The 19,350-nt window shown below is 40.8% G+C and overlaps 1 protein-coding gene across 5 annotated transcripts in view; it reads left to right on the top strand.

Annotated features, from left to right (window-relative positions):
* The window catches only part of PPP1R9A (protein phosphatase 1 regulatory subunit 9A), a 187,915-nt gene extending 177,299 nt beyond the window's left edge, over positions 1-10,616 (top strand). For 2 of the 5 annotated variants that reach the window (XM_077268154.1, XM_077268152.1), the window contains 5 exons: positions 706-863; positions 4,385-4,504; positions 5,447-5,470; positions 7,178-7,360; positions 8,105-10,616. In XM_077268154.1, coding sequence (XP_077124269.1) covers positions 706-863; positions 4,385-4,504; positions 5,447-5,470; positions 7,178-7,360; positions 8,105-8,311 — 692 coding nt within the window. In that variant the 3' untranslated portion in view covers positions 8,312-10,616. The remainder of the gene's footprint in view (positions 1-705; positions 864-4,384; positions 4,505-5,446; positions 5,471-7,177; positions 7,361-8,104) is intronic. The other 3 variants (XM_077268155.1, XM_077268153.1, XR_013216747.1) reach the window with 2 other exon arrangements.
* Positions 10,617-19,350: the final 8,734 nt, after the last annotated feature.

The raw sequence follows: 19,350 nt of genomic DNA, 5'->3' as shown, positions 1-19,350 counted from the left end.
AAACATGTGTAATTGCAATAATTTTCTGAGAGAAATACTTCATTTTCTGGAACAATTTCAAGGGTGTCACACTTACACTTTCGGCCATGACTGTTTATAGTAAATGGATCAATAGATAGAGAGTTAGATAATAGATGATAGATAGATAATAGATGATAGATAGATAATAGATAGATAGATAGATAGATAGATAATAGATGATAGATAGATAGATAATAGATGATAGATATTAGATAGATAAATAATAGATCATAGATAATATATAGATGATAAATAATAGAGAGATAATAGATAATTGATAGAGAGATAATAAATAATAGATAGATGATAGATAATAGATAGATAACAGATAATTATCTATCTCTTATCTATTATCTAACTACCTATTATAATAAGTATTTGGGTAAGTACCAACCAGACAAAGGTCACCTTGCCGTGGTTGATGGGCACACATGAATTGTGCAATTTATGCGCTAAGAACCTTCATTTTTGGAAGTACATTTTATTTAGCAATAATGCAGTACAGATCTCATGCATTCAGTGTTTGCAGATATTTTGGCCCTTACAGAGGCCGCTGTGCTCTTTTTTTTTTTTTGTACACTGTGCTGTGATTGCGGCTTGCACCTGTTCACACTGTATGGAGGTGCTGGTCAGTGTTTTGTAGATAGACTTTTTTCTTTTATTTTACAGATATTTCTCTTGCAGGCTTTAATGAAGCGATCCCAGAAACGGAGAGGCTAGATTCCAAGGTTCTGAAGACTCGAGCACATCTCCTAGTAAAGAGCAAGCGACATAAACCCTCCAGGGCGCGGTTAGGAGACAGCATTAGCTCCACTGACGGAGAGGACAGCATAGAGAGGAAGGTAGGCTCGGGGCTTTGGTCACTACTTGGCCACATTTATTTTCTTCTAGTAGGATGTAAATTGAAGGCCACTGTCTCATGAGGACCCATCCTTCTGTACATCTGCATGGACACCGCACAGTTCTATGTTTGGCCTGTAGAGGCCGCTCCATGAAAAACGTCTGGCGGCCTGCATCTTCTCTTGGCTAAAAAAAAACAACAAACCGCTGGTGCCAAAAAGACAGACCTGTAATCAGCTGATGGCTATGGCTGATCCATTCTTAAAGGAATTGTCGTCAACTTTTAGATTAAGAGTTCTTCCAGGAGTAGGTAGAAAAAAAAATGTGATAACTAGAAAAAAAGATTGCTGGAACTTATATCCATTTCGGTGGAAACTTCAAGTAGCCATTTTATGTAAGGAAAGTTTGTGGCTGCACTTCTATATACCGTATACTGTCTATGTGCAGCCATCATACACGTGTATGATGAACATTTGACATTCTCAGGCCTTTATGGTCTGAGCTGTAGCTCTTGGGTATTTGCAGTTTTTCTAAACATTGCGCCAATGACTTTGGATGATTTTTCGTCCACTCCTGGGGAGATTGTCTCTTGACTGTTTTCCACTTGTGAATAATCTCTCTCGCTGTAGTGGTCTCCATATTGTATAGAAATGGCCATATAACCCTTCCCACATTCATGGGCATTCACACTCGCTTCTCGGAGATCCTTGCTGATGGTTTCCATCTCTGAAGAAATAACATGACCGCAAATTTTGACATTTCATGGCTATATATACACGTGTGTGCGTGTGATCCGTGTATATATATATATTTATATATATATATATATATATATATATATATATTTACATTTCATTCCTGTGGGTATGAGTCCAGAGAATTCTTGGTGTCTGATTCCATTGTTTCGCCTCCTGTCTGCCTCGCCGTCTCTCACTGTCTAACACTCATCTCATGTCTAACGCTTCCCATCTGTCTGCTGTTTCTCTCGCAGTGCTTCTCTTTCTGGCCGTCTGTAGCTCGCAATACGTGTCGCTTGGTACAGTATTTTGGCTTCCTATATTCATTCTTATTTTAATGTCTGAAATACAGTAACTTGCAAATGTTTTATTTTTTTCATGTTCTTTTCTTTTCCTACTTTAATATATATATATTTTTTACTACCACAAAGCTCCACAGGTAACATTCTGTCTCCTTATAGTCACCACTAGGGGGAGCTCACTATACAGATTGTTTTGAAGTGAATGATGAATCAGTCTGCAGTGAGCTCCCCCTAGTGGTAGCTGCAGAGAAATAACATTTTCATCATTTCACTTGATGACTGTGTTTAAAGGGAACCTGTCAGCAGGATTGTGCACAGCAACCTACAGACAGTGTCAGGTCGGCGCCGTTATACTGATTACAATGATACCTGGTGATGAAATCCGTCTTGTGGTTATTGCTGTGCACAATCCTGCTGACAGGTTCCCTTTTAAGGTCCCTTTCACATGACAGTATTTTTTATACTTGCCAACAGTCCCCATATCGACAGGAAAATCCATTAATCGCGATCACCAAAGAGGCAGCGGGATTATGCAAAGTGCCTTTTTCAGATACATTGGTGATTTAAAGGGAGTCTGTCAGAGAAAAATGACTGCTCAAACCAAGCACAGACAAAATGGTTCACCCTTTTTTTGGCCGAGCAGTTGAGTGCCACCTTCCCATCTACCACCCTCCTCTGACTCCTGGAAAGTTAAAGCTGTCAGTCAGTAGGTGGGAAGGTGCCCTGAACTGATCAGCCATAATAAAAGGTGCACCGAGGGCCCGTGCTTTGTTTGAACAGTCATTTTGCGCTCACAGACTACCTTTATATGTTGGCGCATGTGCATTTTACATAAATATTTGTAAGCCAAAAACAAGGGAAGGGACCAAAACAAGAGAAAAAGTTTTATGGAAAGTTTCTCAAAACTTTTTGGAGTGGTTTTCCTAATCTCTGTCCCTAGTTGTGGTCTAGTTCTCCCAAGATTGGGAATGTTGGCACGTACGGCGTTGGGTTCTACAAATACTAGGAGAACAGATGGCTGTGTGAGGACGGAGGGCGCAGAGGATTTGGTGACATCAATTATATTTGCCAAATCTTTCGGAAATGTCCAGGAGGCTGCGGAAAAAATGTCAGATCTCCCAAACTTCTGGAGATACAATTCTTGGGAAGACATTTTTTAAGGAGGCTCCCAAATGCATATTTTGGGGTTGTAGTGGGTGCAAGGCTATAAGAAAAAAATAGCTGCAGGAGACGCAATACCGACACTCATTTTTTCCCTACGCTCCCATGGATATATTCTGCATGTGCCATTTATGAGCCTGGACTGGCTGAGTGAGCGGTGATGGTCGCCATATTGGTTGTTGTCACCCACAAATACTAATTTTAAAGCAGTGGTACTTTTTTATTTAAATGCCTATATTTCAGGCTAAAAATCATTTTTGCCTTTGACTTTCATTCCAAGTTTTGCCCTATTTGGCTTTTAGAGGCTCTTTGTTTCCAAATTTTGCCCCATTTGGCTTTTATAGGCTCTTTGTTTCCAAGTTTTGCCCCATTTGGCTTTTATAGGTTCTTTGTTTCCAAGTTTTGCCCTATTTGGCTTTTATAGTTTCTTTGTTTCCAAGTTTTGCCCAATTTGGCTTTTATAGGCTCTTAGTTTCCAAATTTTGCCCTATTTGGCTTTTATAGGCTCTTTGTTTCCAAGGTTTGCCCCATTTGGCTTTTATAGGTTCTTTGTTTCCAAGTTTTGCCCTATTTGGCTTTTATAGGCTCTTTGTTTCCAAGTTTTGCCCTATTTGGCTTTTATAGGCCCTATTTGGCTTTTATAGGCTCTTTGTTTCCAAGTTTTGCCCTATTTGACTTTTATAGGTTCTTTGTTTCCAAGTTTTGCCCCATTTGGCTTTTATAGGTTCTTTGTTTCCAAGTTTTGCCCTATTTTGCTTTTATAGGCCCTATTTGGCTTTTATAGGCTCTTTGTTTCCAAGTTTTGCCCCATTTGGCTTTTATAGGCTCTTTGTTTCCAAGTTTTGCCCCATTTGGCATTTATAGGTTCTTTGTTTCCAAGTTTTGCCCCATTTGGCATTTATAGGTTCTTTGTTTCCAAGTTTTGCCTCATTTGGCTTTTATAGGCTCTTTGTTTCCCAGTGAATGGAAATTTTGAAGAGAACTGTAATCATAAATTGTTTTAGAGGAGCTCAGAAAAAGACAGATAAGAGAGTTACAATCTCTCTTGTCAGACTATCAGAGCGAGCTCACTGACAGATTCCCTGTTAACTCATCCTGCAGCTAGGAATAGACCATGCAACACAGGAGGCAAAAATGTTAAAGAAACCCAACTGCATAAATGATTTTTTAACCCCAAATATGGAAATTAAAATAATAAATTGTCTCCAAATTCAGACCTTGGATTTGGCCAAAGTGTGCTTTTTATGGGGGTGGAGTTTTCTGGGCCTTTGTAACCTAAGACTAGATTGTATAGTAACTCATGTGTGTGACTTGTGATTCCAGAACGTGACGGCGAGCGACGACTTCAGTCCCAGCAGCACCAGTTCTGCGGACCTGAGCGGTCTTGTGGTGGAACCAAAGTTTGCCGAGAGATCTCACTCGTTAGCTCTGTCCTCAGATGAGGTAATTGCCACGATAACCAATCAGTACTGGGATCCTCCTTGGGATCAGTGATCAAACTGATCACATGTTGATCGGTGATCCTAACAATCTCGGGGTAGGCCATCCATTAGTATTCCTGGAAAACCTCCTTCATGGGGTCTTCTGCACTTTTACATAGTGAAACGTCATCTTCGGTGTCTCTATAGGGCAGTGTCCGGCTCTGGAATTTGGCAACTTTTTTTTTTTCATTATTATTATTTCTAGAAAAATCTGATTAATTGAACTTTTTTTATATATGATTGGTTGGAAAAATGAGGCATAAATTCCCTTATTTTATTATTTTTTTTAAATGCTTTGTTGCTGCGCTTTTGTTAGCATTTGTTTTACTGTAAAAAAAAAAACAGCGTAAAAATACTGAAAAAATTGACCTGCTGCATTTAAAATAAATAAAAGCAAGAAAAAAATTTGACCTCGTAGAATAAGATTCCTACACTACAACCAGAATGCGTCCTGATCATTTATCCTAGATACAGAGGCAGAAATCTCTCCGAGAGGGGGGGAAGGGAATGATCCTTCAGAAGAGGAAAAAAAGTCGGGAGGGTTTTGGAGCAAAATGTTACAACTTTTCAAGAAAGTGAACGGGGGATTCCTCCAGACAAAGGTACAATGTCCGCCAGAGTTTACAACATTCTGTATATGCAGACTGCAGGCTGCCGTGAATTAGGACGTTCTGTCCTCAGGTTACATGTATTTTCCCAGTATATTCCGCCTTTATGGCAGCTTCCGGAGGTGGAGTTGCTGGCACTAATGGACCACGATCTGTTACGTCCATCGCTGTCCTGGGTCATTTCTGCACTTTGTGGTTTTGCTTCCTCTAATGCACTGACTAAAAATCACTTTTCTGTGTCTTTTATGATTTTTCATTTTTCTCTTTGTCTTGTGTTTTTCCCCCACCTTGTGTAGAGCCTGGATATGATAGATGACGAGGTGAGTCCTCCTTGATTGATTCCGCTACGTCTTATCACTTTTCTTATTACTCTGTCCTGGTTTGCTTATTTTTTTTCTTTTCTGTCAATCATTCATCGCCCTCCACAAAGATAATCCCCATTTTTGTATCTCCTTGCACTCCCTCTGCCTGTTTTTTTTCTGATTACATACAGTTCTGGCAAAAATTAAGAGACCGCTGCAAAATGTTCAATTTGTCTGATTTTTCTCTTTATAGGTATATTTTGGAGTAAAATGTAAATTGTTCTTTTAGTCTATAAACTTCTGACACCATGTCTCCGAAGTTCCAAGCAATAAATTTTGTATTTTTTTTCTGAAAAGGAGAAATGGTGAAAAATTACGAAAAAAAAACCCAGTGCTTTCAGACCTCAAATAATGCAAAGAAAACAAGTTCATAATCATTTAGAAACAACAATGTTAATGTTATAACTCAGGAAGAGTTCAGGCATCAATATTTTGTGGAATAACCATGATTTTTAATCACAGCTTTCATGCGTCTTGGCATGCTTTCCACCAGTCTTTCACGCTGCTCCTGGTACAATAATGTCAGCAGTTCTTCTTTGTTTGATGGCTTGTGACTATCCATCTTCCTCTTGATTACATTCCAGAGGTTTTCAGTGGGGTTCAGGTCTGGAGATTGGGCTGCCCATGACAGGGATTTGATGTGGTGGTCCTTCATCCACACCTTGATTGACCTGGCTGTGTGGCATGGCGCATTGTCCTGCTGGAGAAACCAGTCCTCAGAGTTGGGGAACATTGCCTGAGCAGAAGGAATCCACTGTTTTTCCAGGATAACCTTGTATGCGGCTTGATTCATACGTCCTTCACAAAGATTAACCTGCCCAATTCCAGCCTTGCTGAAGCATCTCCAGATCATCACCGATCCTACACCAAATTTCACAGTGGGTGCAAGACACGGTGGCTTGTCCGCCTCTCCAGGTCTCTATCTAACCATTAGATGACCAGGTAGATGGATAGTCACAAGCCATCAAACAAAGAAGAACTGCTGACATTATTGTACTAGGAGCGGCATAAGGTCACCCAGAAGCAGTGTGAAAGACTGGTGGAAAGCATGCCACGACGCATGAAAGCTGGGATTAAAAATCATGGTTATTCCACAAAATATTGATTTCTGAACTCTCCCCGAGTTAAAACATTAGTATTGTTGTTTCTAAACGATTATGAACTTGTTTCCTTTGCATTATTTGAGGTCTGAAAGCACTGGGTTTTTTATTATTTTGAAAATTACTCATTTTCAGAAAATAAATACAAAATTTATTGCTTTGAAATACTGAAGTTTACAGAATTAAAGAACAATTTAGATTTTACTGAAAAATATATCTAAAAAGAGAAAAATCAGACAGGCTGAACATTTTGCAGTGGTCTCTTAATTTTTGCCAGAGCTGTATATATATATATATACACACACACACACATACACATATATATATATATGCATATGTATATATTGCCCAAAATGCAAAGGAAATGTGTCATCAGTCATTTTAATCCTTTTAGAAATCATTTCATCTTCAACTTAACTAACTGTTCACAATAACAGTAATTTTGACCAGGGGTGCCCAAACTTTTACATGCCGCGGTATGTATCTTCATTCCCATCATCGTCTCCTCTGCCGCACGTTCTATAGTCGGATAGACCATAAGTTCTCCCATAAACATTTCTTGCAGATTCTAGATGAAAGTCAGTCTCCAAAACACAGTCAGTGGCAAAGTCGGACCCCCCTAGAATGGAGCTCGCAGCAAGTGACCAACTGGTTAATGACTCTGAACTTGGATCACTGCGTTTCCGAATTCGCTGCCCAGAATGTCAACGGTGAGCAGCTTCTCCAGCTGGACAGCGCGAGGCTGAAGGTAAGGAATAAAGCGCGTGGATGCGACGTATATATACTGTATAAACCCTGCACAACGTTTTCTAGTCCTGGGACCACAATGCACCATTCCTAAGAAGCTCTCTTGTAGAGAAGACCCATTGTGCAGCGCCCCCTCAGGCCTGGAGGTGACATAACACAAGGACAGCTTTGCATGTGTTGCACTTTTAAAGGGGTATTCCATTATTTTTTCTAACTGCACGTCCCACCCCTCCAGAACAAGGGTCTTCTGACCTCAGTCCTGCCAGGTGACATGACCCCTGACTGCTGCATCCAGTCTTTGCTCTCCATTCACCTCTATGGGAGCTGTCCAAGCCAGTGTACTCAGCTGTATCCACCTCCGCCCCTTCTGTTCACGGACACGTGGGGGGAAGACGGGCACAGCTGTGTCTGGGACTCCCTTAGATGTGAAGAGAGAGAACTGTGCAGTTTGCATTCATTTTCTGCCTGGACGCAGCAGCCGTTGTTATGGGGGGCTGGAGATAGATGGGGGTCTCATTTGTGAGTCTCATATACCATAAATAAACATTTTATGCCATAAATGTCTAAGATCGGGATACCCCTTTAAATTGGCTAAAAAAAAATCCTCCACCCATGCAGTCAACGGGATCACACATTGCCTCCATAGACTAGTCCACCTACGTACAGGCCGCATGGGACCCCCAGGCGCTTGTTGTGAACCCCTAATTTTGTATGTAACCATCCCATCCACTTTGATTTGCTTTAGGCTCTCGGGTTAAATGCACAAGACAGAACGATCATTAAAAAAAAAATCAAGGACATGAAAGTAACAATCGAAAAAGTCCGAAAAGCCAACGAAAAGATGGAGAAGCAGAAAGAACGGCTCCGTAAGAAGGAACAGGACCAGCAACTACCGCGGGTTCGGCACGAGAACACATCGGAAGACCCCGCTCAGAGCCCCCACGAGCCATAACTCCGGGACTGCCAGGACATTTCTATGACAAGAGTCCGATTTGTACTGTATCCGATCCTCCGGGCGCTGCCGGTTATGGGTCAGGAGGACAACTCCTAACTTCTTCGCTTTTACTTTCTGCTATCATATCAGTTTTGTTTGCCAAAAATTGGTCAACTTCAAGGTTAAAGACGAAGCCATCATCGCTCCTCCAAAGCTTACAGCATCATCTGAGTAGACGCCTGCAACTAATGGAGTCCTAGAAATATTCCACAACGCTTTGGCCGCCACCGCGAAGAATAAACCAGTATATCATAAGTGTCATGGCGTCTGTGAGCACATGCTGGAAGATAGCCCTCTCACCCATACACAGTGCAGACGTATATTTTAGCTGTTATCTCTATATCATTTTTAGGACCAAAATTCTGTACGGAGTCATTTCACAATATATCTCTTTAGCAATCGGCGCTTTGTTTTACGGATACAGAGCTCCAAACCCCCTGGATAACACGCTGACAAAGTATAGAATTGTGGCTGCCTGCAGCCACCACTAGAGGGAGCTCAGCGCAGACTGTTTATGACCTCAGTAATAATACAGTGTGCTGTGAGCTCCCTCTAGTGGTGGCTGCTGATAGCTATCTTTTAAATTTACGTAAATGCAGGAGATTTGGAGGTATACATATTATATAGAGATATATATAGATACAAAGCCCGAAATATAATGATATATTCACTCTCTAACGCTCCATGATGGATGTATCTGTTATGGAGCTGGTTGGGGTGTGTTGAGCCGCTATTGAGCCAACATCTCTCTCTTAACAGCAGTGATTACTCCTGTTTAACCCCTTAAATACCTCTGCCAAATGCTGTTCGACCCCAATTAGGCAACTGTTCCAGGCATGCTCCCCATGACATGATCTCAGCCATTTTGGTGCTACCGTGAAGCACGGCCGCAGGCTGGACTATACTGGAAAGCGTCATTTGTAATTAGGTCTACGTACAGCCATACATTGGTTTGTAGTACACAAAGAGCAAGAAATCAAACAATCGCAGGTTCAAGTGAAAAGGAAAAAGTCTAATAAAGCAAAAAAAGTGAAAAATAAATTTAAAAAAAGTTAAAAAAAATTATATAATAAAAAAATAATAATTTGAATCATTTACCTTTTTCCTTTCAGTTAAAAATAAGAAAAAAAGAAAAAATATATTTGGTTTCACTGCGTCTGTAAAAGTCTGATGTACGGTGGTGTTTTGCCGGACAAATAAAAAAGTTACAGATCTCAGAATATGACGACACAAAGAAAAATAATATATATTTGAAAGTTCTTAATTTGTTTTAACTACTAAAATATTTACCGTTGTGACGGCACAGCATTTTATCTTAATTCACCAGACGTCTGTTTTCAGTAAGCCAGGAAGAATAGACTGTTATCTATATGTAGACTTTTGAATTTGTGTTTCTTTCTTCAGTTGGTCAAGAGTCTGAAATGTTCACTCTTGTAAGTTAAATTGATATTTGTAAATTGATGAATGGTTGATATTTACCTCTTATATCAGCTCTTATTTCAGACGCTTGGCCAAGTTTGGTATCACTGTGTTTGTACTGGCCTTGACAATCATCAGTGAACGCCGTCAAAACAAACCCCAAAAAACTATGGTAAAACTTTTTTTTTTCCCCCGGTCTCTTCTACATTTTATTAGAGTGCCATGCAAGACTAAAATTCTTCCAACAAATAAAAAAAATGTTATGTATTTATAAAAAAAAAAGAAGGAGAGCAAAAGTGCAAAAATGAAACTTAGCCGTGTACTTAAGGGGATGAAATCCGCACAGAATTTCCACATTCCGGATCCTTTTCCTACCTTGGGTTCTGTCTGGGCCTTTCGACTGTGAGCAGAAACCTTTTGACATAAACCAGAACTAATGTCCATAGCCGACTGTAGTGGTTGTGTATCTTTCTAGCAAACTGGACAAAGTGGCAGCCTCCACCATATTAAGTGACGGGCCTTCTTAAAGGGATATTCTCATAAAGTGATGTTATATCGCTATGAAATCTGAGATCATCGAGTGGGGGTCTTGCACCTGTGAATCCCGCAGAGGAGTATGATCCTCCACCGATCATAAAGTGTTGGCAGATCCTAGTGCTGTGCGATGATTTCAGGGGATGGGAGACCCCCTTAGTCATTGTCTGAGTACCGTGATCCATCCTCATTTCTCAGTATCTGTGAACCGTCACGCTCGCTGTACAGTATTCTGGAATTATCGGATATATGTATTTATATATATATATATTATTTTCTTTCATGCAGTAAAACTGGAAAATATATTGCACCCTGCATTTGTCAGTACCTCATTTTGTTGAAATCAAACATATTAAACTATATCTACCGAGAAAGTGGTAATATCATTGACGACGTTTATTGCATGCAGATGTGTTTATACGCAGTGGAAATCTGCCATTAAATCGGGCACAGATGAGGGATGAAGGATATAATGGGGCGTGAGCTGACGCTTTGTAATAGTTTGATACTTTATCGGTTCTGCTTAAATTTATTTATTTTTCACTTAAATGCTTCTATTTTGGGCTAAAAAGAATTTTTGCAATTGGGTTTTATTAAAAAATTTGCAATGTTTGTCTTTTGCAGGCTGCAGAATGAGTTAAGTGAGAATCCGTCAGTGAGCTCCTGTTTGTAACTCTTAATCTTGTCATTTTCTGAGCTCCTCTCAGCTAATTTATAACCAGATCAAAGTTCTGACAACTCCAATGTAGTCTGTCCTCTTCAGTTAACACAGAAGAACAGATAATAGTTGAAGAACACTCCTTTAGGATCAGCTTACTGACGGATTCTCTGTTAACTCATTCTGAAGAATGCAAGGAAATAAAGAGTCATATCAGGCAGTGGGGGAGATAATCATATTGCAAAACATTGCTTAAAACGTGTTCTCTAACGATTGAAAAAGTTAAAAAAGAAAATATATATATAATTTTAATTAAATTCCTAAACACGTTTAATTAGCAAATCACACCAATTAGGAAGGTAATCGCCATAGTACATTAGAATGGCCGTTATCTTGTTACATTGATTGATGGAAACCCATCCTATAATGTCAAAAGGACAGGAGCCTGTGAGCATGTGCAGGCAGAAGCTCCGATGCCGTGACCTGGAGAGAGCCAGACAGTACAAGTCACAGTAGCCACTCTGCATTCAGAAAGGGTGAACGTCATGAGGAGCCGCTTCCTACATCAGTACCCCTGGTATCTTCAGTAGTAGAACAGATAAACAGGTTGGACAGCAGTGTGAGCAGCCTCTTCCTACATCAGCACCCCTGGTGTCTCCAGTGTTACATCAGAAAGGGTGAACAGCAGTGTGAGCAGCCTCTTCTTACCTCAGAACCTCAGACATCTTTAGTATTAGATCAGATACAAAGGGTGGACATCATGAGGAGCCTCTTCCTACATCAGCACCCCGGGTATCTTCAGTATTAGATCAGATAAACAGGTTGGACAGCAGTGTGGGCAGCCTCTTCCTACATCAGCACCCCTGGTATCTCCAGTGTTACATCAGAAAGACAGGGTGGACAGTAGTATGAGCAGCCTCTTCCTACATCGGCACTTCTGGTATCACCAGTTCTAGATCAGATAGACAGGGTGAACAGCAGTGTGAGAAGCCTCTTCTTACCTCAGAACCTCAGACATCTTTAGTATTAGATCAGATACAAAGGGTGGACATCATGAGGAGCCTCTTCCTACATCAGCACCCCGGGTATCTTCAGTATTAGATCAGATAAACAGGTTGGACAGCAGTGTGGGCAGCCTCTTCCTACATCAGCACCCCTGGTATCTCCAGTGTTACATCAGAAAGACAGGGTGGACAGTAGTATGAGCAGCCTCTTCCTACATCGGCACTTCTGGTATCACCAGTTCTAGATCAGATAGACAGGGTGAACAGCAGTGTGAGAAGCCTCTTCTTACCTCAGAACCTCAGACATCTTTAGTATTAGATCAGATAGAAAGGGTGGACATCAGTTTGACCATCTTTTTCTTATTTCTGCATCCGTGATATCTCCAGTATTAAATCAGACAGACAGAGTGGACAGCAGTGTGAGCAGCCTCTTAACTAAGCATCCATGGTATCTCTAGTACTAGATCAGATTTTAAAAAAAGTATGGACAGCCGTGTGAGCAACTTCATCTTACCTCAGCACTCCTGGTAGCTCTACTATTAGATCAGACAGACAGGGTGGACAGCAGTGTGAGCAGCCTCTTCTTACCTCAGCAACCTGGTATATCCAGTATTAGATCAGAGAGAAAGGATAAACAGCAGAGTGAGCAGTTACTTCTTACCTATGCACCCCTGTTATCTCCAGTATCAGATCAGACATACAGTGTGAGCAGCCTTTTATTATTTCTGCACTCATGATATCTCCAGTATTAAATCAGACAGAGTGGACAGCTGTGTGAGCAGTCAATTCTTACATCGGCATTAGATCAGATAGACATGATGGGCAGCAGAGTGAGCAGTGTCTTCCTACATCAGCACTTCTGGTATCACCAGTACTAGATCAGATAGACATGGTGGACAGCAGTGTGAGCAGCCTCTTCTTACATCAGCACCCCTGGTATCCCCAGTATTAGATCAGATAGACATGGTGGACAGCAGTGTGTGCAGCCTCTTCTTACATCAGCACCCCTGGTATCCCCAGTATTAGATCAGATAGACATGGTGGACAGCAGTGTGTGCAGCCTCTTCTTACCCCAGCAATTCTGGTTTCACCCCAGTATTAGATCAGATAGACATGGTGGACAGCAGTGTGAGCAGCCTCTTCTTACATCTGCACCCCTGGTATCCCCAGTATTAGATCAGATAGACATGGTGGACAGCAGTGTGTGCAGCCTCTTCTTACATCAGCACCCCTGGTATCCCCAGTATTAGATCAGATAGACATGGTGGACAGCAGTGTGTGCAGCCTCTTCTTACCCCAGCAATTCTGGTTTCACCCCAGTATTAGATCAGATAGACATGGTGGACAGCAGTGTGAGCAGCGTCTTCTCACCTCAGCACCCTTGCTATCTTCAATATCAGATCAGATGGACAAGGTGGACAGCAGCTTGGCAATGCAGGTTATCTCCAGGTCAGTGCTGTGACTCGGAAGGACAAATGGTGCAAACCAACCGCAAAAATAATTTTTAGCCTAAAATACAATAAAATAAGAGAAAAAATATATAAATCCCCAAATCTGTCCATATCTTTTAAAAATTAACTCCACTTGCAAAATCCTATTCTGTAATTGAATACAAATAAAATGCCTTGTACCCTGCTTCTTTGCATTTTTCATTCCTCCCTTCTTCATGGTTTCCTGTATGGTGACTACGCTCGCTATACATGTAATAGACTAAATATCTGGTGTCACCAGTAAATATTCAGCCCATTGCAAATAACCCGCAACTCCCATAATATAGCTTTACAAAAGCTGAAGGGAAATGCAAGAAGTTTGTACTTTTGTAAAAAGCTCTTCTGAGTCTTTAGAAAAACAGGATGATGATGATGATGATGATGATGAAGAAGAGTAGAATATAGAACAACGTCAGAGGTCACCAATCCGTTCTTGGACCACACAGCCAGGTCAAGGAATAGAACTTGCTCCTCAAACGCCCCAAAATGTATCTGTTCCAACCTTAGGTCCGAGCCAGCGGCCTCTGACCTTTACTGCTGTGTACGATCCCCCAGGTACAAAACTTTAAGTTAAGTTCCCTCCCGGCTGTGGCTGAACCGTTGTCATTATTATTTTTTGGGGGGGAATTTTGTTGTGTTTTATGAGTTCATTCCAGATATGTTGCCTCGGTTTGTGAACACACTGACATTTGTTGATGATTGTACAAACTTGTGAATGTCTTTGATAATTGTATATTCTTATCCCTAAAGGTATTTCTTTGGAATGGAGGTGTTTATATTCATTAATAATACAATATAATATAAGACTGTGAAACATGGGCATTACAGAACGTTGCAGAAAGGGGTTCTCGGAGTGTTCAAAAAAAGAGAAAATGTCATTTAGAATGAATTCATAATTAGCTTTATTTAGAAAATCATGATTGTTTTGTATAGGGAGGTAATGACTAAGTAAAGTACATTAAGATGGCTTATACTAGAATGTTACTAGGACAGGAGCATGTGAACATGTGCAATAGGAAGCTCTGCTGCGGTGACCTGGAGTACAAATCCATGCTGCCACTCAGCATTCAGCAGTGTGAGCAGCCTCTTCTTACCTCATCACCTCTGATATCTCGAGTATTAGATCATAAATGCATGATTGTGGACTGCCACTTATTACCTCAGCACCTCAGGTATCCCCAGAATTTGGTCAGATAGACAGGGTAAATAGCAGGACTGCAGTGTGAGCAGACTCTTCTTACCCCAGCTCCTATGGTATCCCCAGAATTTGATCAGATAGACAGGGTAGATAGCAGGACAGCAGTGTGAGCAGACTCTTCTTACCTCAGCACCTCTGGTAGCCCCAGAATTTGATCAGATAGACAGGGTAGATAGCAGGACAGCAGTGTGAGCAGACTCTTCTTACCTCAGCAACTCTGGTATCCCCAGAATTTGATCAGATAGACAGGGTAGACAGCAGTGTGAGCAGACTCTTCTTACCTCAGCACCTCTGGTATCCCCAGAATTTGATCAGATAGACAGGGTAGATAGCAGGACAGCAGTGTGAGCAGACTCTTCTTACCTCAGCACCTCTGGTATCCCCAGAATTTGATCAGATAGACAGGATAGATAGCAGGACAGCAGTGTGAGCAGACTCTTCTTTTTTCCGCACTCCTAGTATCCCCAGTATTAGATCGGATACGTTGGGTGGACAGCAGTGTCGGAAGTCTATTCGTATCTGTGCACCCCTGGTATGTCCAATGTTAGATCAGATAAACATGGTGGACAGCAGTGTGAGCAGCCTCTTCTTACCTTCAAATTGCTGGTATCTCCAGAATTAGATGATAGACAGGGTGGACAGCAGGATAGTAGTGTGAGCTTCCTACTTCACATGCATCTGTCCTATTACCATGTTAGGGCACGTTTCGGTCAGTGTAGAAGGATCTAGTCTAGTTTACTTCCACAGTGATTTCCTACCTAACAATTTGCAATTAAAGGTATTTAGGAAATTATTCTTAATTACATGTCCTTAATTTATTTTTTGTTTTTCCCAGAGAACCTCTTTTTGAAGTGAGTTCTCTTGGACTTTAACATTAATTACCTTAGGATAGGACTTCTTCTGATCCAAACCATATTAGGAGCAGTTCCAGGCCTGTATAAACAATGACGAGGACATGACATATATCAAGGTGTATCCCATAGGTTGGAACCCTACAGAGCAAACTGGCTCATCATAAGCATAGTGCTTTAGTGTTGAAGTCATGGAAGAAACCCCATAGGTAATCTCCAGAATGACATTTAGATTTACTTTAGGCTTGTACCTAGACCAGTGTATAATGGTGATTGAAACAGGAGGTTCCAGGCAAAATTGCCATATGGCGCCATGTTAATATATCTAAGGACCATCTGTCTGCATGTGCTTGGGGGTATGGAGGCCACACACCAGCTGAAAAGCTGCTACCTGAAATAGGAGCCCCCTAATAATCAGATCACTAAGTTATAGTGCTCTACAAACTATCGGGGATTCATTGCTAAACAAATCTCAGCCATGCCTCCTACATACACTCATAGAAACCCAATCTTTTTGGCTGCTAAGTCATAAATTGGTTGCAGGAGGTCTAGATAACGTGGAGTCCAATTCTACTTGTCATGTTCAACTAGTTAGCCAATCACTGATCGTAGAGAAGATCACAGTGAAAGTGGGCGGGATTAGAACCTTCTGTAGCCAATCACTGATCATAAGGAAGTACGGGAATAGAACCTTCTGTAGCCAATCACTGATCGTAGCGAAGCGCGGGACTAGAACCCTCTGTAGCCAATGAAATCATGGGAAAGGTGCCAGCAGCAGAAGAGGAATGTGCTGACCTTGGGAGGAGACAGTGACTTGTTCACTCCTGGAATGATGTTAGTGAGAAAATGATAGTATGTGACTGGTAGTATCATAAAGGACTACTGAACTTGAACTCAGTGGGGCTGAGACACGACCAATGAACATGAATGGTGAACTTTCATGGCAGACTCTTTTTTTTCTAATCTCATACTTCCCCTTTTAATCAACCACTCAATATGCCAGTTATATTTCACAAAAGACTTTTAACCCACAGTTATTCATGGCTGCATTCTTCCAGAAACAGTGCCACACGTGTCCACAGGTTGTGTGTGGTACTGCAGCTCAACCTCGTTCACTTCAGCTTAGAGGTGAGACGTTGTTTCTGGTAGAAAGCAGCCATGGTTTTTCTAGTCCTATACATAATCCTTTTAAACCTTGCTCCAGGTGAACGTGGTCATCCGTCCACCAGACTGTCTAATCCATTGCTGTGCCATCTGTAATATTTTATCTAGAGATTTTAATTTTCAAAAAGTCTAAAAATGGTGGTCGCTTTTTCTACCTTGCACATAAAACGCCGATGAAACATTCTTGAAAGCTCCTCCAATCCCATCACTAGCAACCGGGGACATCAGTGAGCCATGAAAAACCTCCATTGCCACCACCACAAATCTGCCACTGTATTAGATACAGAATCCACGTCTTGAGACCTGTAGAAAGTCTTCTTTTTTATTTTTGTTTGGATTTTTATTTTGAGAAAATATGTAATTTCACAGCTGCTTACAAGTGCTGGTGCTTCTGGGTATTGGAATATTTATTTTGCATGACATGAACCCGTTCAAATTAGTGTTATTTTATTTGTGGCTGCTTCCGGTGCTGTTTTTATTGATATTTTTGTGTATTGTCCGGACCCATCCTTTGATTTGCTCTAATTTTTGCTAGCCTACAATGATCACCCATCTGCTGTACTCTGACTACTCTTTGGCCTAGGCTACACAGGTGATAATTAATAGTGATGTGAAAACCAAAAAGATTCTGGTTTGAACGATTCTTTTTGTTATAAGCTGATCACAGGATGTCCTCTATTGATCAGGTGTGATCCAATGTGAAATCTGACAGCAAGTGCTCACTTTCCCTGCAGCACTCCCACAGGAGAACCGAAGTATTGCACAAAAACAGTTGTAGTTCATGAAGACTCCAGGTCCTCCAGAGAAATAGATGCACCCGATAGCTGCACAACTAGTTAATTCATTGAGGTCCTACACAAGGACCCATCTCTGTTAACTCTAAAATAAGAGACCATTATTCTCGTATTGCCAGTGTGGCTTAGGCCTTCCAATGCCTGTGATAAAATGCCATTTGTCAATGTAAGCAAACCTCTTGTCAGTGGATATAATTATTGTTAGAAAATAAATGCAATAATAAAAAATACAGAAGAAGCTAATTTTTGTCTTTTATTGATTACGGTAATTATGTTGGCATGTTGTGTTGTGGGCGGGACGATGGCGTGATTGACAGGGTCGCCTTATGACAAGGTGCTCTGTAGGAAGATCAGCGCACACAACCATCATCATCTGATATTAGAAATCATTTTATATGAAGCTCCAAAAGAGGATTTTAGGGGCAAAAGATTATTGGATTTTGGTGAAAAAGTGCAAAACTTTCCAATAGATATCAGATGATAATATTTATTATAAAGAAGTAGGGTATATCAGTGTCCTATCTATATTATTACTGCCTTATAAACTTTATATATTACAACCCACAAAAAGTCATGTTCACAGGACCCACGTAAAATATAATATTTGATTTACTGCCATTCCACCAATGGAAATCATCAGAGTCAAGCAGTACTATCTGTGCTTACATCATTTACCATGAGAGTAGGCAAGCCTGTGCCTACATTGTTCACATGAAGAAACAGTAAGTCACTATTATCTGTAACTACCTTATTTTTAGAGACAAGAAGGCAGCAACATCTGTACCTACAGCTTGTGCACAAAAAGGCAAGGAAGCAGTACTATCTGTGCCAACATTACTTATACAGAGAAGGAAGCAGCATTATCTGTACTTACATCATTTAAAGAGAGAGACCGGAAAGCAGAAGTATCTGTATATTTACATGGAAGCAGTATTTTTTTTATAGACAGGAGATAGCATTTTATATACCTACATCATTTTAAGAAAGAGACAGGAAAGCAGTACTATCTGTACCTTTATAGTTACAGGGAGGCAGTCCTATCGATACCTTTATATTTAAATGAAAGTACTATTGTACCAACTTTTTTTATAGAGTGGAGACAGCATTATCTATACCTACATTATTTTAAGAAAGAGACAGGAAGGCAGTACTATCTGTACCTATATTTACAGGGAGGCAGTACTATCTGTAGTTTTATATCGACAGAAAGGCGATACAATCTGTAGCAGCATTATTTATTGAGAGGAGTACTATCTGTGCCAACATCTGCAAAGAGAGATCAGGAGTCAGCTCTGTCTGTCCCTACATCAATTACAGAGAGTTTAGGGGACAATGCTATCGGTGTCTAAATGATTTACAAAGAGAGACCTGGAAGTAGCACTATCAGTGCCTAAATCATTTATAAGGGCAATACTAAAATTTCTTATTACACTTCTAGCATCTAAGGCCAGGAGTACACTGGTATAGTGCTCTCCATCGAGGGCCATTGTAATCTACTCCCTGCACCCCCAACCAGGGGTCTATCCTCTACACGTGCCCCCATACTGTACGACAGCACTAGCGCAGCTCCGGGTAACGTTCTCTATTCCCGGGATCACTTGTAATACAATGAGGAAATTATATCATATAGAGGAAACGTTTGCCCATAAGTGAACTTGTGCTTCTTGCTCAATTTTTCTTTATGGTTTTTTATTGAATATGGTTATGGTATACCATGATAATTGTATCAGAAACTAAATACTTCGGCTTCCCAACAAATAGTGTTTATCGACCACCAGAGGGCACTCACATCACAGATACTTCAATGGTCAGTCTCATTCCAACACCCTCTGTATAAATCGATTGCACAAGTGAGTAGAACAAAACTTTGTGATGTTTTGAGGGG

This window comes from Ranitomeya variabilis, chromosome 6 (genome assembly GCF_051348905.1).
Source record: "Ranitomeya variabilis isolate aRanVar5 chromosome 6, aRanVar5.hap1, whole genome shotgun sequence".
Lineage (NCBI taxonomy): Eukaryota > Metazoa > Chordata > Amphibia > Anura > Dendrobatidae > Ranitomeya > Ranitomeya variabilis.
This window is presented reverse-complemented; position numbering and strand designations above follow the sequence as displayed.